Here is a 20,452-nt window from a genome sequence, read left to right as displayed (position 1 = left end):
AGGCTGTGTGCACATGTTGCGTTTTGTTCGCGGTTTTCGATATAAAAACGCATAAAAAACGCATACATTATGCATCCCATCATTTAGAATGCATTCTGCAATTTTTGTGCACATGATGCCTTGTTTTCCACGAAAAAAAATGCATCGTGGTAAAAAACGCAGCATGTTCATTAATTTTGCGGATTTTTCGCGTTTTTCCCCGCTATTTAATGCATTGGGAAGCTCCGGAAAAAAAAGCGAAAAAAACAAGTCAAAAAAGGGGGAAAAAAAACGCATGTGGATTTCTTGCAGAAAATGTCCGGTTTTGCTCAGGAAATTTCTACAAGAAATCCTGAACGTGGGCACATAGCCTTAATGGCTATGACAATTAACTAATTCTGAGAAAGGGCCTTACTGTGCACAAAGCCTTGGTTCAGAAAGGTCAATATATCCCATGGGGATTGGCATAGGGTTAATATATAGGAAAGCAGGAGTTACTGATTAACAGGGGTATGACTGTAGGAGATAGCGACATCCACCTGTAATATCCGACCCAGGTGACAAAGCATTCAATAAATATCCCAACCATCAGAAGGCGCAAGTCCATAAGTCACAGGTCCGCCATCCAAAGATACAGACCACACCATTAGAAGACAATGATCAGGAAACGCTGTGTTGCTGCAGACATGTCGATCTTTCCCCTCTCTGCCGGTGGCATGTGATACTTTAGCTCTGAGCTGAGCAGCTGACACTTCTCGCTTTAACGGGATTGTCCAACCCATTTTTAGATGAAATTGCCCTCCTTGCTGCACTCTTACTTCCGTCGGACAAGGGTGTGAGCAAAAGTCACTTTATTCTATGCCTTTTGAACTCCAAATAATAAGATTTGTTTTAGGAGTGCTCGGAAAATCAAGACAGCACAGCCTTGTATGGTGTATTCAGGACTTCTGGCTTATTAATGCAGATGCAGTCCCTTAAGTAGTGTTCCCTCTGAAATATGTAGCCAAAGTGCGAGAAGTGAGAGCACAGCAACCCAATAGTGGCTGATGACTGACTGCAGGGTCCATGTGGCATAACAATGCTATGCGGACCCAGAGGTGACATCCATAGAACGGCACCGAAGCAGGAGGAGAGTACGTACCGTATATTGGGTTTTTTTTTATTTTGCCAGGAGGACTACTTCATTTAACAAGGGGTTGTCCACTGCCAGACTACAGTTCTGAATTGTGGTTGACCTGTCAGCAGTGACATTGTGTGACCCCATTATCACAATGATGAAGTGCGCTTGTGCACAATGGTGCTGGAGGACTACGAAAGGGTTAATAATAATAATCTTATTCATATAGCGCCAACATATTATCTGTTACTTCCTATTGTACAGTCAGACCCCAGGAAATCACAATGTACGGCACCGTCTTGGCAAACACTCCTTTATGAAGTCTCCCGTCCCTTATTATCCACTGTGATTAAGGAATACCTGTCGATACAGCGCAGGATGATGCTGGTTTTCCCCTGCATCCAAAAAAACAAAAAGGAAAAAAAAAAGGTCAATATAAAACGCTAATAACACTAAACAGGAAAAAGTTACAATATAACACAACACGTCTCATTTGGGGAAGGAGCGGCTGTATATGGACTCAGAGCAGCAATGCTCCATAGTAATAAAAATGCTAATTAGCTCTCTACCAGAAAGAAGAGGAAAAAAACTATAGTGGTAGCCACCTCCAAAAGGGACCTCTACATATACGGTATATTAGGGATATATGAGGAAGAAGCCTGGCCATCGATCAGCCAACCACCGGCAATCAGTGGGTAAAGCCTGGCAATGCCTGGTTAGGAGCAGTGTGCCGCAGCAGCGCTCTATTCAGGCACCTTAAAGGAAATCCACCATCTCCAAATCTGTATCAACATAAAAGCACAGGTCCTCGCGTACAGAAGAACTGCACCTTCCCATTAAATCGAATCTGACAGCAGGTTTTGCTATGCAATTTGAGAGCAGCGTGATGTAGAGGCAGAGACCCTGATTCCAGTGATATGTCGCGAGGTTGTGTTTTGATGTTTCGCCGGCCATCTCCCCTCCCACCCATGGTCACAGTGCCGCTGCAGGCGCAGAACAGCCTTTCTCCTGGGATTTCTACTATTCTGTGCACGTGCCCAGACTGCCATGATGATATTTCAATAGGAGACAGCGCTGTCAATTAACCCCTTCATGACACGACATGATTTTCCGTTTTCTTTTTTTTTTCTTTTCGTTTTTTCGCTCCCTTTCTTCCCAGAGCCGTAACTGTTTTACTTTTCCGTCAATATGGCCGTGTGAGGGCTTGTTTTTTGCGGGACGAGTTGTACCTTTGAATGGCGCCATTGATTTTACCATATCGCGTACTGGGAAACGCAAAATAAATTCAAAGTGCGGTGAAATTGCAATCTTACAATTCTGTGATGGGTTTTTCATTTACCATGTTCACTATATGGTAAAACTAAGCTGACAATATTATTCCCCAGCTCGGTACGAGTTCACAGATACCAAACATGTATAGTTTATTTTTTTATTTTGAAGTGGTGAAAAAAAAATTAGGAAAACCTATTTTTTGCTTTTGTTGCCATTTTCCCGAGACGAGTAACGTTTTCATTTTTCGGGATATGGGGCAGTGTGAGGGCTTATTATTTACTCCCTGAGCTGAGGTTTCTACTGATATCATTTTGGGGCAGATACAATGTTCTTGTTTGCCTCCTATTGTATTTTATTGCAATGTTGCGGCGGCCAAAAAATAAATGTAATTTTGTCGTTTTGATTTTTTGATTCGTTACGTTGTTTACCAGTCAGATTAATTTACTTTATACAGTAGTTTGATACATCGGACTTCTCTGAACACAGCGATACCAAATATTTTTAACGATCTTATTTTTAATGGGGCAAAAGGGGTTTTTCTTTTTTCCATTTATTAAAATATTTTTTTAACTTTTTACTGTACGTAATAGTCCCCTTAGGGGACTTGAAACTGCGATCATCCGATCACTAGTTCTGTTACACAGCGGTGCATCAGCACTTCTATGTATAGAGAAATTCACGATCTCCTATGAACACCGGTCACGGCCGGTATTCACAGGAGTATCATAATGACAGGCACGTGGGTCCCCAGCAGACCTCCGGTTCTCATGGTAACTCATCGGAGCGCCTTAATCACATCATGGGCGCACCGATGGTAGCGTAGAATGGCGCACCCTTCCCCCCCCCTGACGGCATGTGTTTATTGCTGCTGCCAGAGGTTGTGAGTGGGATTTAACAGGTTAACCTGTGCTGTTAGAGCAGTGTTCCCCAAGTCCGGTCCTCAAGAGCCACCATCAGGTCATGTTTTCAGGACTTCCTTAGTATTGCCCAGGTGATGGAATTATTGCCTGTGCAGGTGATCCAATTATCGCCTGTGCAACACTAAGGAAATCCTGAAATCATGACCTGTTGGTGGCTCTTGAGGACCGAACTTGGGGAACACTGTGTTAGAGGCACATGATGGCTGATTAAATCAGCCACCATCTACCCAGGAAAGATCGGTGGATTCTGTAGAGAGGACATGTACTAATACCGGCATTCCATACACCAGGAGCACTCTGACGTAAAGGTCCACTAGACAATGACACCAAACCGCGGCTGATCGGCGGTTGTCTAACTGACCGCGCTTCAGAGGTGATCTGAATGATCTGTAACTTATCATTCAGTGATCATAAGATGCCATTGTTCTCGGCAGCACACGGCCTGTTTACAGTCCTTACTAATTTCTTAGGTCGGCATCTGTTTTTTAATAATTAATATTTATAAGGGCTGGAATCACACAAAGCAGTTTTTGGTGTCTGAACTCAAGAAATGGCGGGTGAGATTTCAGCCTAAGTGTATGTGCACAAGTTATATTTTTAAGGCGGATTTCGACCAGAATCCGCCTGAAAAAGCGCCGCAAAAATGCTCTATAAAATGAACATTGTTCACGGCATTATAAAAACGACACTGCTGTGCATGTCGCATCAGATCTCACTTATTTTATCTGTTTCGAGGCTCGGAAACCATGAATCGATTAAAAGAAGTGACATGCTCATTGTACACAACATGGAGTAAGTGATGCCGGTGGTGAAGCCGCTGCAAGAACAACGGCGAAACCTCGAAACGACTGCCGGCGTTTTCCTGAAGCGGCTTCACCTGGGATAACTCGGTAGCTGCCGCAGTGCATATAGCCGGAGGGGGTCTCTGACTTCGCTATTTTCTCATCTCTGTGGTCTAGGATCTGCCATTATGACATCTTACCCCATTTTTGTTGCCTATGAAGAACACGGATCTGTCAGTCTCTGTGGACGTTATGGACTCATCCTCAGTGTTTTCTTTCATCTGCACCTCGGCGACTGCAAGGTCCCAAAGATTATCGCTGAAACAAGAGAAGACGACGCAGGGTCAGCAGAGTGATATTCTACCGGGACCCTTCTAACATTACCTGCCTGCTCACCTCTGAGAGCTTCATGGATAGATATATTCTCCACATAGCACTGAACTTGAATTGCAGCCTGTAGTGTTTTTTACTCCAGAGCTGCATTCATAATTCTGCAGTATTTTGGGTTACAAATACCGATGGGGAAAAGTATGGGCACATAATCTTAATAAATGATTTCTGGTTTCCCCCCCCCCCCCCCGTCAGTGTATAACCTCTGGCCCCTCACCCACGGTCTGCCTGTACTAACATGTGCCACGATTCCTGATGGTGCCGAGCTCACCGATACAAGCGCGGTCCTGTAATAGGAGCCATCGGGGTGACAATTCCATTCAGGACATTTCTTCCCCCATCACCGGTGAGTGATATTACTGAGAAGTAGAAGGAATCACAGTAACCCAGCCACAAAGTGGAGACCCCGTAACGTTACAGAGCCAGGGGCAGAAAAGTCACCAAAGCACCGCTGACTCCATAACTGTCCAAACCTCCTCTGGTATTGACATTAGCACAAACACAGCGCCCCACCCAGGGGGCATCATGGCCAAGGAGCTGCCTTACATCACCAAGCACAATGACGAGCGTCAGATGGGGTGGTGTAAAGCTGCCACCATGGACTCTGGAGGAAACGTGTTCTGTGTAGTGACGGACAACACTTCTCTATGTGGCATCTGATGGAGGAGTCTGGGTTTAGTGAATGCCGGGAGAACGTTACCTGCCTGACTGCATTGTGCCAGCTTTATAGTTTGGTGGTGGTTTTCAAGGTTTGGCCTCAGCCCTTGATTCCAGTGAAGAGAAATCTTAAAGCTTCACTATACAAGACATTTTGGAGAATTGCAGCGTCTACCTTTGTGGGAACAGTTTGGGCGAGACCCTCTACTGTTCCCCATGACTGTGCCCAGTGCACAAGGTCCATACAGACATGGCTGGAGTTTGGTGTAGAAGAACATGACCGGCCGTAGAGACCAGACCTCAGCGCCATCCACCACCTTGGAACTAGAACGACTACAATGGAGACTGTGAGCCGCCTCAACATCAGGGTCTGACCGCACAAATGCTCTACTGGATTCCCACAGATTCTTCTAAAACCTTCCCAGAAGAGCAGACGCTGTAACAGCTGCAGAGGGACAGACTCCATAATAAAAAGGTTGCTATTCTGAAACAAATGGTGTGTACGCTGTCAGGATTCACCGGTATTTCCTGCGAGAGCAGCGGTCACGTGCAGACTAGACGTGTGCAGCCTCGATCAATTCACGAGGCCGAGCACGTCTAGTAGGAATGTGGCTGGGAGTGAGCAGAAGGGCTCGCTCACACGTGTGAGGAAATCTGCAAAAACACTGTCACCAGCAGCGGTGAATCCTGACAGTGTGCGCACTGCCCGCTGTCAGGAGACCTCAGACCTTCATCCCCAAGCCTGGACAACCCCTTTAATAGCTGTGTAGGGGTCATGTGATGCTGCCCTGACTCCTGATACCTGTGCGGTCTGTCTCCAGGGCCTGCTGCAAACATTACACGCTAATGATCGGCTCCATAATATAAAAAAAAACTAGCAAAATATTAATAATAATTGTTATATTAATAAATACTAATGTGACAATGACTATGGCTCAATATAAGCTTAGATAAGCCGACTACAGACATAAAGGTCGCTCCGCAGTCTGCCGATACGATCGCTTCCATCGGTCGTGGGCACCTCAGACATTGACGGCGGCTCCTACCGCTCCCCTGCCCGTCCCCTGCCCCTGCCTGTCCCCTGCCCCTCTGCCTGTCCCCTGCCCCTGCCTGTCCCCTGCCTGTCCCCTGCCCCTCTGCCTCCCTCCCCGGCACATGCAATTACCTGGAGCGGGGCATCACGCCGCATTAATACAGATCAGGGGCTCGGAAACGCTCTCCCGTCACTATAGTAACGCAAGGCCGCGGCGCGCTCCGATGACGTCACTGCCGAACTGCCTGACGGGGAGTGTAGTTTATTTAGTTACTTTCGCCTACAAGTCACGCAGAACAGAAGAACTGAGTACATGGTGTGGGCTGTAACCTCCACTCGTGTCCTCGCTTTTCCGCGCTGTATATTACACGCTGAGCTCTGGGCGTTGTGTTATCACTTATATAATGTGACGCCCGTGCTGTGTGTGTGTGATACAGCCTGTAAAGTATAAGTCTGAAATGGTTCATCCCTTTAACAACAAGTGATAAATTGGGCCCTGGATGAAAGGGGGTCACACTGAACCTTTTTTAGATTATTTTTTATACATTTTTGTTTAATGTATTTTTGTATTAATTTTTGCTTTTTTGCACTTTTTTCTACTTGAGCATCTAGGTTTTTTTTATTTATTTGGGTTACTATAGTGTATAGTGCTGTATATACATTAGGCTACTTTCACACTGGCGTTTTTTTGAATACGTCGCAATGCGTCGTTTATGGCAAAAAACGCATCCTGCAAAGTTGTTCGCAGGATGCGGTTTTGCCCCATAGATTAACATTGCGACGGTTGCGCCGTGTTGTGGCGGACCGCCGGTAGAAAAAAACGTTACATGTAACGTTTTTTGCTCCTGACGGATCGCTTTTGTACTGTCCGTGTATCATCCGTGTGCCATCCATGTACTGTCCGTGTATCATCCGTGTACTGTCCGTGTATCATCCGTGTGCCGTCCGTGTACTGTCCGTGTATCATTAGTGTGCCGACCGTGTACTGTCTGTGTATCATCCGTGTGCCGTCCGTGTACTGTCCGTGTATCATCTGTGTGCCATCCGTGTACTGTTCCTGTATCATCAGTGTGCCGTCCGTGTACTGTCCGTGTATCATCCCTGGGCCGTCCGTGTACTGTCCGTGTATCATCAGTGTGCCGTCCGTGTACCGTCCGTGTACTGTCCGTGTATCATCTGTGTGCCATCCGTGTACTGTCCCTGTATCATCAGTGTGCCGTCCGTGTACTGTCCGTGTATCATCCCTGGGCCGTCCATGTACTGTCCGTGTATCATCAGTGTGCCGTCCGTGTATCATCTGTGTGCCATCCGTGTACTGTCCCTGTATCACCAGTCTGCCATCCGTGTACTGTCCGTGTATCATCCCTGGGCCGTCCATGTGCTGTCCGTGTATCATCAGTGTTCCGTCCGTGTATCATCCGTGTGCCGTCCGTGTACTGTCCGTGTATCATCCATGTGCCGTCCGTGTACTGTCCATGTATCATCAGTGTGCCATCGGTGTACTGTCCGTGTATCATCCGTGTGCCGTCCGTGTACTGTCCGTGTATCATTAGTGTGCTGTCCGTGTACTGTCTGTGTATCATCCGTGTGCCGTCCGTGTACTGTCTGTGTATCATCCCTGGGCCGTCCGTGTACTGTCCGTGTATCATCAGTGTGCCGTCCGTGTGCCGTCCGTGTACTGTCCGTGTATCATCTGTGTGCCATCCGTGTACTGTCCCTGTATCATCAGTGTGCCGTCCGTGTACTGTCCGTGTATCATCCCTGGGCCGTCCATGTACTGTCCGTGTATCATCAGTGTGCCGTCCGTGTATCATCCGTGTGCCGTCCGTGTATCATCTGTGTGCCATCCGTGTACTGTCCCTGTATCACCAGTGTGCCGTCCGTGTACTGTCCGTGTATCATCCCTGGGCCGTCCATGTACTGTCCGTGTATCATCAGTGTGCCGTCCGTGTATCATCCGTGTGCCGTCCGTGTACTGTCCGTGTATCATCCATGTGCCGTCCGTGTACTGTCCATGTATCATCAGTGTGCCGTCGGTGTACTGTCCGTGTATCATCCGTGTGCCGTCCGTGTTTAACATTGCAAAGTATAGGAGAGGCTTTGTAATTTCTTTCTTTATCCATACTGGAAAAACACTGATGACCACACTGATGGTAAAAACGGACACACTGCACAATACGGATGACACACTGATGTTAAACACGTGATTGGCTGCCGAAGTCACATGCACCTGGCCATATAAAAAAGCAGACATCTTGTTTTGCTGGCGCCATTTGCTCAGTGTCCCAGTGCAGATAGCTCGCTCCTATGCTAGTGCTGGTGTTGAAACTGATCTCGTCAGTGAAATAGATAGGATTCTGTCCTGTGTGAAATTAATCTTCCAGCATCGAAGTTGATTGTACAAAAACTGTGTGGCAGTCTCCAGAAACTCCTTTTGCTACTCCATATCGTTTGTGCTAATACTGTGTTTCAGTGGCAAATCAGAAATACGGTATTAATGGTCACTATATGGTAGCTATATATGGTCTGGTCATCTTGTGGTGGTATTTGTTCCTTGTATCTGGCATTATTCAGCCACTATGTGGTGGTAATATGTGTACCAGGCATGGTGTGGTGATATGTATTCCTTGTATCTGATATTATTTGGTCACTATGTGGTGGTAATATGTGATCTTGTCATGGTGTGGGGGTATTTGTTCCTTGTATCTGGCATTATTTGGTCACTATGTGGTGGTAATATGTGATCTGGTCATTGTTGGTCACTATGTAGTGGTAATATGTGGTCTGGCCTTGACGTGGCTGTATTTGTTCCTTGTATATGGTATTATTTGGTCACTATGTGGTGGTAATATGTGGTCTAGTCATGGTGTGGTGGTATTTATTCCTTTTGTGTGGTGTTATTTAGTCACCATGTGGGGATATGTGATCTGGTCATGGTGTGGTGGTATTTATTCCTTGTATATGGTATTATTGGTCCCTATGTAGTGGTAATATGTGGTTTGGCCTTGACGTGGCTGTATTTGTTCCTTGTATATGGTATTATTCGGTCACTATGTGGTGGTAATATGTGATCTGTTCATGAAGTGGTGGTATTTATTCCTTGTATATGGTATTATTGGTCCCTATGTAGTGGTAATATGTGGTCTGGCCTTGACGTGGCTGTATTTGTTCCTTGTATATGGTATTATTCGGTCACTATGTGGTGGTAATATGTGGTCATGTCATGGTGTGGTGGTATTTATTCCTTGTGTGTGGTGTTATTCAGTCACCATGTGGGTGTAATATGTGATCTGGTCATGGTGTGGTGGTATTTATTCCTTGTATATGGTATTACTCAGTCACTATGTGGTGATAATATGTGATCTGGTCATGGCGTGGCTGTATTTGTTCCTTGTATATGGTATTATTCGGTCACTATGTGGTGGTAATATGTGATCTGGTCATGGTGTGTTGGTATTTGTTCCTTGTATATTATTACTATTATTTATTTATATAGCACCATTGATTCCATGGTGCTGTATGTGAAAAGGGGTTGCATACAAATTACAGATATCACTTACAGTGGGCCGAGGACCCTGCACTTGTGGGCTTACATTCTACAGGATGGTGGGGAAGGAGACAATAGATTGAGGGTTGCAGGAGCTCCGGTGTTGGTGAGGCGGTGGCTGCGGTAGTGATGAGGAGGCAGCGGGGTCAGTGCAGGCTGTAGGCTTTCCTGAAGAGATGGGTTTTCAGGTTCCGTTTGAAGGATCCGAATGTGGTTGATAGTATATGGCATTATTCGGTCACTGTGGTGGTAATATGTGGCCCAGCCATGGTGTGATGGTATTTGTTCCTTGTGTATGGTATTATTAGGTCACTATATGGTAGTAATATCTGGTCCAGCCATGGTGTGACGGTATTTATCCCATGCATGTGGTATTATTGGTTATTTTAAAAAATGTATGTGACACATTCTCTTAAAGAAAAATAAAGAAAAATATATCTAAAAAAATTGGGTATTTTAAGAAATGTCTAGTAGGTCAGAGTATAGTAGGGTGCTGCCAAAAGAGTCTACCTTGTCGTGGTGGTGGCTTAAAAAATCTTTTGACCAAAACAAAAGCTGGTGGCTATATATGTGATCTGGTGTCCAATGGGAACTGTTAATGTGTGATTGGTGAGGACGGGGTGCAGAAGTGGAGTTTTTCCAAGAGTGGGCTGTGGGACTGTGGAAGGTTCGAGTGGTGGAAGCAGAACTGGAGTGAAGCCTGGGCAGAGTCTCAAGGGGTCCTTAAAATTTTGCCAGTTTGGGGCCCTGAATTCCTGGTGGTAGCTCTGGTTGTGATACAATCCCTGCTTTCTCTGCGGCAGATCTAGCAGAGCTCAGATTGCTCGTCCCAGTATACCCCCGCCACCACTAATTGGCAGCTTTCTGTGTACGCTGTATACACAGGCATGATTCCCCACTCCATGTAAGTGCAGAAAGCTTACAATCAGTGCTGGGGTGTGGTTGGACCAGGAGGCACTGGACACCTAGTCCTGTATTGATAATCTCCTGCTGATAAAACACTGATTTTATGGAAACAGCAAAACACAGCCCAGTAAGTGACACATTGCTGGAATCAGGGTCTTTGCCCCAACACCATGCTGCTCTCGGATTACATAACAAAAACCTGCTGACAGATTTATTTTAAAGCAATGCCAGACACAACCCATGGACATATGTGGTACTGTTTGTGGTGGAAATAAACAATGTTTCTGAGATTTTATGTGAAAGTTAATTCCGTGAGCTCCAATGCATTGTATATTTTTGTGTGTGCGTTTTTTCTTTTTTAAGACAAGAACTCACAAGTCTCAAATGTATATTTTTATTGTAAATGCCACAGACGCCAACAGAATGTTTTTATAAAGTGGTGATAATATCCCTCTTCGTCATATTCTTCTATCTATGTGTCCTACAAGCTAATCTACACTTTAATTTGCATAAACTTTGCCCTGAGATTCTCAAAGACACTGATTTGTAAGTAATTTAATTCATTACGGCAAACAATAATGTAACACTAGCAATGACCAGCATGTACTGCACCAAGTTTTAGTGGATCCAGGGCACGAACACTATGTGCAGCGGGATTGTATAAGATTACTTTTTTTTTCCCTCTGGAAACAGCGCCACTCTTGTCTATGGGCTTTGTCTGCTATTACAGCTTCACTAGTGCCGATCTGCAATACCAGACATATCCCATAGAGAAAAGTGGAGCCGTTTCTGGAGGAAAAAATATATATTTTTCTAAACTCTCAAAAACACTTTTTTTGGATAAACTATTAACAGTATTCCAATTATTAGTGAAATGGTAGGGAATTCATTTCCGAGTGATTCCTTACGATCAGGGACAATTTACAGGACATCCATGTTCACATGTAACTTCACTGATTGCTTTTTTTTTGACAATAGGGCATCAGATTACTCGTTAATGGCCACAATCTACCATGTACTGAACCTTTGTAGCGGTTTTCCGCTTTAGAAAAGTCATTTTTATACCACATTAGTGAATCGTGTGTTAAAAGAAGAGACTTCCTCGCTTAGATCATTGATTTATTAGCCAGAGCCGCTTCTTAGGGCATTTAAGTCATTGGAGGACCCAAAGCATCTTGGTATCAAAGGGCACGGTGTAATGCCTCATTTCACCTGCGGAGGCACTGCAGAGGATTTAAACACCTACAGCTGTCTTTTTCTTTATTTATATATTGTATTTATTATCACATTAAGTGCCATGAGAGGATAAAAAAATATATATTAACATATTATATTTCATAACATCTCAGACTATTTATTGTTTTATTGGTCAATTGTTCTTTACAGTACAGTAGACATGGTAGCCGAACTTGGGGCCAGCTGGTAAAAAAAAAAAAAAAAAAAAAAAAACTTGAAGGGATTGTGTACTAATGGCTAATACCATATTAATTGGCCCATGGAACAGAAAACAAAAATGATATTCACCTTCCTGACCGGTGCCTCTCATTGGTAGTCAGCACTGCATCCTCCGCCGGGCCGGGTCATCAACATCTGGCAGTGCCATCACATGAGTACTGCAGCCAATTAGGGAGCAGCATTCACATTATGTCAAAGGTGGAAGAAATAGTGTGAACGCTGCAGCTTGTCAGCAGCCCCTGACTGGCTGCAGGGTTCACGTGGCGCCCCCCTCTTCCCCGCCGGATGTTGATGCCAGGGGGCCGACAGAGGATGCAGCAACTGAGAACCAAGGAATCAGCGAGGTCGTTGCCTATAGAAGCAAAAGCACTGGGCAAGGGCCAGACCGGGAGCCTAGGGTACAGATTTCAATACTGAAGAAGTCAGTGATATAGCAGAAGGGTAAAGCTCCAATCAAAACAAGAGGGAGGAGCTTACCGGAGAGAGTTAAGCACTTGTCAGGATTAGGACCGCCCCTGCAGAACCTCCGGATTACTTTACATACTATATTTGCATTCTCAGTGATGCTATCTCCTATACGACCCCAATAAAGGAAATTTACACATGTTTTCGTCTCCTACGTGGCACTTTTATCGCCATACAAATGCTACAGCAATGAAAATATGGCATAACAAATACATATTTTTGATATTGTGTTAATTTTTTTGTATTTATCTATTAAATCGGTTTACTAGTCAGCAAGAATGTTTGATTTTTTTTTTTTATTATTATAAATACTATTATATACTAATATTTAAAAAAAAAAAAACTGTTCTCCAGGAACAAGAAATATTCTTAATTTCTGGTATATTATTTCAAGGGCAAATAGACATCATTTATTTAATATTAAATATGTAATTTATCATAATTTCCTCTTTAATAAAATAAACATATTTTCATGAATTCTTTGATGGACTAGTACAGTAGTCACAATGTAAGGTTACAGGGTTATGATTGTCACTACTGGTATTTAGCAAAAATTGACATCGATAAGTTTTTTTTTTTTCATAAACACTTAGAACACATAAATGACTTAAGCTAATGAATAAATATGAATATTCTGCATAAATTAAATACTTACTTGTACATAATAACTAGTAATTAACTCTACACGTCATTTTACACTATACCACAGTATAATTATTCTCTCTAATATCAAGTCTCATGCCGGACAATAAATCCATTACAAAACATTCCATATAGAATTAGCCGTCATTCTGGTTTATTCTGTAGATCTAATTCTTGATATTTCTTAAGTTTGTTAGATAATCTATTGACATTGGTTTTTTTAACTGCATATTTGGTGTGTGCAATTACAACCAATCACCTTAACCCTGCTGTTCTGTTGGTCAAAAATGACCGACTTTGAACTTCAATATTCTTTAAAATATTCAAAATGCGGCTCTGAAACCCGTGGCCGACCGACCCATCGACCCATCCTCATTTAAGTCAATCAACCACAAGTTTCAGAACCGCATCTTGAACACCCCAAAAAATACCAAAGTTCAAAATAGGTCTCCCCAGACCGAACAGAACAGCAGGGTTAAAGTGAATGTCTACTCCTAAACAGCATTTTATTATTTTAATATACCTTACTACTCCTTTCCTTACTATATCTTTATACCGGTCAATGCCCGAAATCCCCTTCATATATATAGTTAAATGATGAAATTCTGTCTATTTCAGCCACCACTAGAGGGAGCTCAGGAGCTTACTGCGTACTGTTTATACATTGATCTCAATAATAGCACTGTATTGCAGTAAGCTCCTAAGCTCCCTCTAGTGGTGCCTGAAGGCAGCTGCAAGGTTATTATTTTTCTGTATGTCTAAGCAGACAAGTTCTAGGCTTGAATGTGAAAACAGCCACTATAAAGACATATTAAAGAGGCGGTAAAAATAGGCATTGGTTGTTAAATAAAAAATGGGGGAAATCACACTTCTCGACTTCCTTGTGGATCAGTGCAGGCCACTTCAATGATAGGCGCCAGCTCAGGTAAATCATGTGATTCGCTGTAGCAATCGCGTGACTGGAACAACATATCATCGAATGAATCGCTGACCACCAGATTGGCCTGCGAAGGTCCGAGGGGAGTGGACAGCAGGGGAGTTACATTAACAATATATATATATATATATATATATATATATAGTATTTATTCTTTAGATTATTATTATTATGGACATACCAATTGAGAAGTGCAAAAATAAAATGCTGAAAATTTAGGTTTGTGTATGATTATGGCAGTGCAGTGTGAAAAAAATGGTAGACAAAATTTATCCTGTCCTAAAGTACCAAACTTATTACCATATTCACTTCATAGCACTAGGATTTGCTATCACTTTATAGTCAGTGGGGGTCTGACCTCTGGGACCCCAACAGCCACGAATCCTGGGAATGAAGTGGTCACAGTACTTAAACAGCCTCATTAGTCTGTGTCTACACAGCTGGCACCGGGCACCCACTGTGGAGGGGAACAGCAGCAGAGCTCACTAGGATTGGTGACTATGAGCCACTGTGCAGGGGAACAGCAGCAGAGCTCACTAGGATTGGTGACTATGAGCCACTGTGCAGGGGAACAGCAGCAGAGCTCACTAGGATTGGTGACTATGAGCCACTGTGCAGGGGAACAGCAGCAGAGCTCACTAGGACTGGTGACTATGAGCCACTGTAGAGGGGAACAGCAGCAGAGCTCACTAGGACTGGTGACTATGAGCCACTGTGCAGGGGATCAGCAGCAGAGCACACTAGGACTGGTGACTATGAGCCACTGTGGAGGGAAACAGCAGCAGAGCTCACTAGGACTGGTGACTACGAGCCACTGTGCAGGGGAACAGCAGCAGAGCGCACTAGGAATGGTGACTATGAGCCACTGTGCAGGGGAACAGCAGCAGAGCGCATTAGGACTGGTGACTATGAGCCATTGTGCAGGGGAACAGCAGCAGAGCGCACTGCGACTGGTGACTATGAGCCACTGTGCAGGGGAACGGCAGCAGAGCGTATTAGGGCACTGTGCAGGGGAACAGCAGCAGAGCTCACTAGGACTGGTGACTATGAGCCACTGTGCAGGGGAACAGCAGCATAGCTCACTAGGACTGGTGACTAGGAGGCACTGTGCAGGGGAACAGCAGCATAGCTCACTAGGACTGGTGACTAGGAGGCACTGTGCAGGGGAACAGCAGCAGAGCGCACTAGGAATGGTGACTAGGAGCCACTGTGCAGGGGAACAGAAGCAGAGCGCACTAGGAATGGTGACTATGAGCCACTGTGCAGGGGAACAGCAGCAGAGCGCATTAGGACTGGTGACTATGAGCCATTGTGCAGGGGAACAGCAGCAGAGCGCACTGCGACTGGTGACTATGAGCCACTGTGCAGGGGAACGGCAGCAGAGCGTATTAGGGCATTGTGCAGGGGAACAGCAGCAGAGCTCACTAGGACTGGTGACTATGAGCCACTGTGCAGGGGAACAGCAGCATAGCTCACTAGGACTGGTGACTAGGAGGCACTGTGCAGGGGAACAGCAGCAGAGCTCACTAGGACTGGTGACTAGGAGCCACTGTGCAGGGGAACAGAAGCAGAGCTCACTAGGACTGGTGACTAGGAGCCACTGTGCAAGGGAACAGCAGCAGAGCTCACTAGGACTGGTGACTAGGAGGCACTGTGCAGGGGAACAGCAGCAGAGCTCACTAGGACTGTTGACTAGGAGCCACTGTGCAGGGGAACAGCAGCAGAGCTCACTAGGACTGGCGACTAGGAGCCACTGTGCAGGTCACACAGCAGCAGAGCTCACTAGGACTGGTGACTATTTGGCACTGTGCAGGGGAACAGCAGCAGAGCTCACTAGGACTGGTGACTAGGAGCCACTGTGCAGAAAATAATAATAATTGGTACTGCAGCCCATCATTCTCAGGATCGGTGGGGGTCTTAAAGATCGGTATAGCAAAATGACATCAGTTTATTAAATGAGGAAAACAATTTAAAGGAAACTTGTCATCTCATTCATGCTGCCCAAACCACAGGCAGCATGAATCAGAGTCAGGCTGGCATCTATAATATGGGCATGTGCATGAGCCCTACTTGTAAAAATCTCATGGTCTGGCACCAGTTTGGGGCAGATAATTAAAGGGGTTGCAAATTCATAAGTTTTCCTCCAACCATTGGATAGGGGAAAACTTACTGAATGCTGGGGGTCTGACAGCTGCTTACCCCATCGATCCTTAGATCGAGGCTCTGCAGACCAGTTGTTAATGGAGACGAGGTGGGCATGTTTGGCCTTTGCTCCATTCATTGTTTATGGATCTTCTGGAAATAGCGGAGAGTTATCCTCAGCTTGCAGTTCTATAGTCAATGATGGGAGCAGAGTTCAAGCATGTGCAATTCTCCAACATCAAAGATGGGGCTACAAAGTCTTATTCTCGGGTACTTATCTCAGGATCGCTGAAGGTCCCAGTGGTTGGACCGAGGCTCGGACTGGCCCACGGGAGAACAGGAGAATCCTCCGGTGGGCCCCTGTACAAAAGCGTTTATTGTTATATAAATTTGTGATTGAGGATGTCACATTTGCATGTAGCTGGGGGCCCTGGAGTTGGTTACTGGTGGACCCGTGGCATCCCAGCTCTCAGGAAGTTATCCTCTTTAAACCGTATAACCATAAAGGGGACTTGAGGATTAGTAATAAAGACGAGCGCCGGTCCTGAAGAACTATATATGATCAGCTGGTTGGTGCAGGCCATGATGTGAGTGTTACCCACGTAACCTTATCTTCAGCCGATGACATCGGCCCCTTCTTCCTCTGTGACCCTACCACTTGATAAACAGGGGGCTTACATTCCTGCAGAACAATCTGACGGCTTTGTATGTATGTTCCTATAATTAAATAATATTATTCCATTTATATAAGTGCGTGCCTCCAGCTCTCCAGAATGAGGACAAGTAATACTTCACAAACATACACAGCAGTGATGAAGCAGTAATTGCATAAAGCAATTATTGAATATAATGTAATGTGGAAAGCTTACGCCGTGGTCCTTCTGGCTGCTTCTTATGTTATTATAGACGTAATGAAGCCATATTTTCCTGGGAATAATCACTTAATTTATTCAGTAAGTAGTCGGATTATCTCTTCTATATCTCTAGTCTTGTCTTATGATGCAGGAAAGTGCTGTCCCTGCGGCTATGCCATCGAACTGGTGCTTGTGGGCTGCCATGTGGTATCCCCACCTCATTGTAGAAATGCACTAATCCTTGCAGGTGGCGCCGATTCATGAGGGTCTCTTGCCGATAATTGACAGTGAACTTTGCCTATAGGTGGTTCTCCGGGAAATACATCTGCCAAAGCTAAAATGTATGTACTGTGGGTATTTATATATAAATTAGGAGTATTTCCATGTTATTTATGACCTCACAGTATCGAAGGAGGAGGACACTTAGGTAAAGCAATAGGCACAGGATATTGGTAAGCGATTACCTCCATGGCTTAAAGGGGTTGTATAGTGCAGCTTGCTTCCCCATTGCAGTGCCTATGAGGTTACAACTCCACATACCGATTTTGCACGGGTTTCGGAAGGTAAGTGGGATCGTAATGTCATTGGCACTGCACATCTCCAATAAAGAAGAAGTGAGAGTCGCCGGACAACCTCTTAAGGGAGTGGCAAAGTCTGAAGGTGCCCGTAGAACCTTTTAGAGCTCTTTGGCAGACATGTTCTTTATGACCTATGAATACACACACACACAAAGGTAAGTAAGCCGCTACCAGACACCTCTAGAGTTGACTTATCACCCTGAGAACAAAAGAATCGGGGGTTGAAATTCCTTTTCCCAACATCATCTACTAGCAGAGAGTCTGGAGGTTCCTATACCCATTAGACAGTCAGTCAATCCAAACGAAATTGGTGGCCCACTTTGTGCTAATGAGTATATGCACCTCAACTTCTATCATCAGGAGCACAGAGCTCCCCAGCCTCCTGGCTCTCTGGGGGCAGTGGCTACATGGTTGAGCTTCCTAAGTCGCTAGTAGAGTTAGTTTTGGCTCTGGAGCATCAATAGAGCGGAGTCGCACTGAAGCAGAATGGATCTGGCCAGCATCAGAGCAGCACTTACAAGCTCTATAGCACAGCTCCTCCCCTAGGAGACCTGCACTAGCTGACAGACTGCAGAAGTGGCTGCTAACCTAGCCAATGAGCCGCAAACTATACAATTTAAAATCGCTCTATTCTTGAGAACGTGGAGGATTTTTCATATGGAGTATACCCCAAAGTTGCCTATTTTTGCGATCACGTTGCAATTTTACCCATTTGCGATGATGGCAAAACAGCTTTGAGGTGGCAGACAGCTTCAGGCTCCTGACATATAAATCCAGTTTTGAGATTTACCCATTTTTAGTAAAACCAAGCAGAGCCCCAATGCATTGGAGAATGACCGGCCCCTCTTCGATGACCCAACTTTATGTAGGCTTTGAGTATTGGTTGATGTATATACACATGGGCAGAGAAATTATGCCACAGCATTCAATGTCCCCTTTCTAAGTGTGTCTAGGAATGTATGCAGTATAGCTCCTAGATCCGTGTAACCCTTGTATTAACAGGACTGATCTTATTAGTATGAGTGGTTGTATCAGGAGATGTCCTCTCCGTCATTAACCAGTCTGGAATGTACAGTTCTGCCAACGTCAAGGATCACTGACATATTACCCAATCATTCTTCCCACCCACAGCACTGAGAGAGCAGTAACGGAGGTGTAGACCTTCTCTCTGCCACTCCTACAATGGTACCATGAAGGAAGAACCACTGTTGTAAGCTGTGTGATGCCACCTTTTGGCCGGATGATTTTTAGGACCGCGTGTCTATATACATCACTTGGCTCTTAGAAGCCTCATTAATATTATTTATCTGATTAATCTCATCTCCACTATAATAAAGTAGGCCCTTTGGTGGGTCGGTTGTTCGACAAGAGCAGCTGGCTTCCCATTTGCTTGTTTTTCGATTCTTCTTGGGCGGAGAGAAGGGCTGGGGCAGAGAGGTGGTGAGCGACCACTTTTTGCTGTTGGGCTGTGTTTATATAACTTGCAATCAGCAAAGTTATCTCCAAAATCTAAAAAAAAGAAGTTGAAACATTAAAAACGCATTCTCAGTCAAGATTTATAAAGTTAAATATGTACAAGTCCATGGTGTGCATTACATTTCATTTTTCAAAACATTTGATTGTACCTTAGTGTCATGTGTAAGGGAATGCCTAACAGGGAGTCATAAAATGCGCCTAAGCCATGGGATGGCATAAAGAAGGGTGTCTCCCATATGCAGTACTTGCAAGACACTTTCTTTTGCTCAGCGAGAGAGTTAATTTGCATAATTTCGTCCCATGGTGCACTGTCTATAAGAAGCCATACTTAGCTGGTCTCTTTAAGAATAACCAGTAATTCTATCATATAACATACTTAGTAAATTGTATATAGTGTCATATATGCCTTGTTCGGGGCAAAGCCTTAAAATGAACGTGTTATTCACCTGTCTCAGCTCCAGGGCCGGGCCCTGCTGCCTTCTCCTAACACCACCACCCTGTGCTGTAGCCACGCGAGGTGTTTCAAGTTGCCCGACAAACTGTGACTTCATCACCCTAGACCAGTAGTGCGTGTCTGAATATTCAGAGAGCTTTGTGTTCAGCTACCATGTCCTTTGGAGTTTGTCTCCCCATCCATTTCCCTCATCATTTCTTCAGCAAACTCCTGTTAGTTTCTCTACTATCTACATTTACTTCCTGGTTCAGACCTGCTGATTAACCCTTCGTCTGCTGTAGATTAGTGATACCACTGCGGCAGTAAAATACAAAACAAAAAAAAAACAACACCACTTTAAAGCTCGGCACTATTTAAATATATATTCTGATGTTTATCAGTATAGAATTTTAGAATTTTTGAACCTATTTACAAAAAAAAATAAATTTTGTCTGGTGGTCAATATTGTGTATTGTCACTCCATTTAATGGCTATAATCCGTGACTGATGCAGCCAAATCCAAACAAGGGACTGAAAAATCCTATTCTTGTGATCAGTATATGTCCAAGGAGTAGGATTTCCATATAATGCCAGTGCCATCAGTGTTTTGGATCAATGTGTCATCAGTGTGCAATCAGTATGTCATCCACGTGCCATCCGTTTTTTTTCCGGTATGAGAATCGAATCACACTATGATCACACTTTGATCAATCTCTGATCAGAGTGTGATTGGCATAATCGACCCAATTCTCTCAGATCAGAGAATTCATGGTCGTGTGACGCTAACCTAATACGTGGACAGATGAGTTGAAATTTTGGTTTAAGTGTTTTACTGTATGGTTGATACCACTCTACTAAGAAGGTCTA

General features: G+C 44.5%; 2 protein-coding genes across 2 annotated transcripts in view; both read right to left on the bottom strand.

Moving 5' to 3' along the window:
* The window catches only part of DYNC2LI1 (dynein cytoplasmic 2 light intermediate chain 1), a 69,246-nt gene extending 62,576 nt beyond the window's left edge, over positions 1 to 6,670 (bottom strand). The window contains exons 1-3 of the mRNA XM_069768607.1: positions 6,283 to 6,670; positions 4,271 to 4,388; positions 1,457 to 1,491 (exon numbers count right to left, since the gene is read on the bottom strand). Of these exons, the coding sequence (XP_069624708.1) occupies positions 1,457 to 1,491; positions 4,271 to 4,388; positions 6,283 to 6,296 (167 nt within the window). The 5' untranslated portion in view covers positions 6,297 to 6,670. The remainder of the gene's footprint in view (positions 1 to 1,456; positions 1,492 to 4,270; positions 4,389 to 6,282) is intronic.
* Positions 6,671 to 12,905: 6,235 nt separating this feature from the next.
* Positions 12,906 to 20,452, bottom strand: part of PLEKHH2 (pleckstrin homology, MyTH4 and FERM domain containing H2) — a 222,179-nt gene continuing 214,632 nt past the window's right edge. Inside the window, exon 30 of the mRNA XM_069768602.1 lies at positions 12,906 to 19,185. Within this exon, the coding sequence (XP_069624703.1) occupies positions 19,003 to 19,185 (183 nt within the window). The 3' untranslated portion in view covers positions 12,906 to 19,002. The remainder of the gene's footprint in view (positions 19,186 to 20,452) is intronic.

The sequence above is a fragment of the Ranitomeya imitator genome, chromosome 5 (assembly GCF_032444005.1).
Source record: "Ranitomeya imitator isolate aRanImi1 chromosome 5, aRanImi1.pri, whole genome shotgun sequence".
NCBI classification, from domain to species: Eukaryota; Metazoa; Chordata; class Amphibia; order Anura; family Dendrobatidae; genus Ranitomeya; species Ranitomeya imitator.
This window is presented reverse-complemented; position numbering and strand designations above follow the sequence as displayed.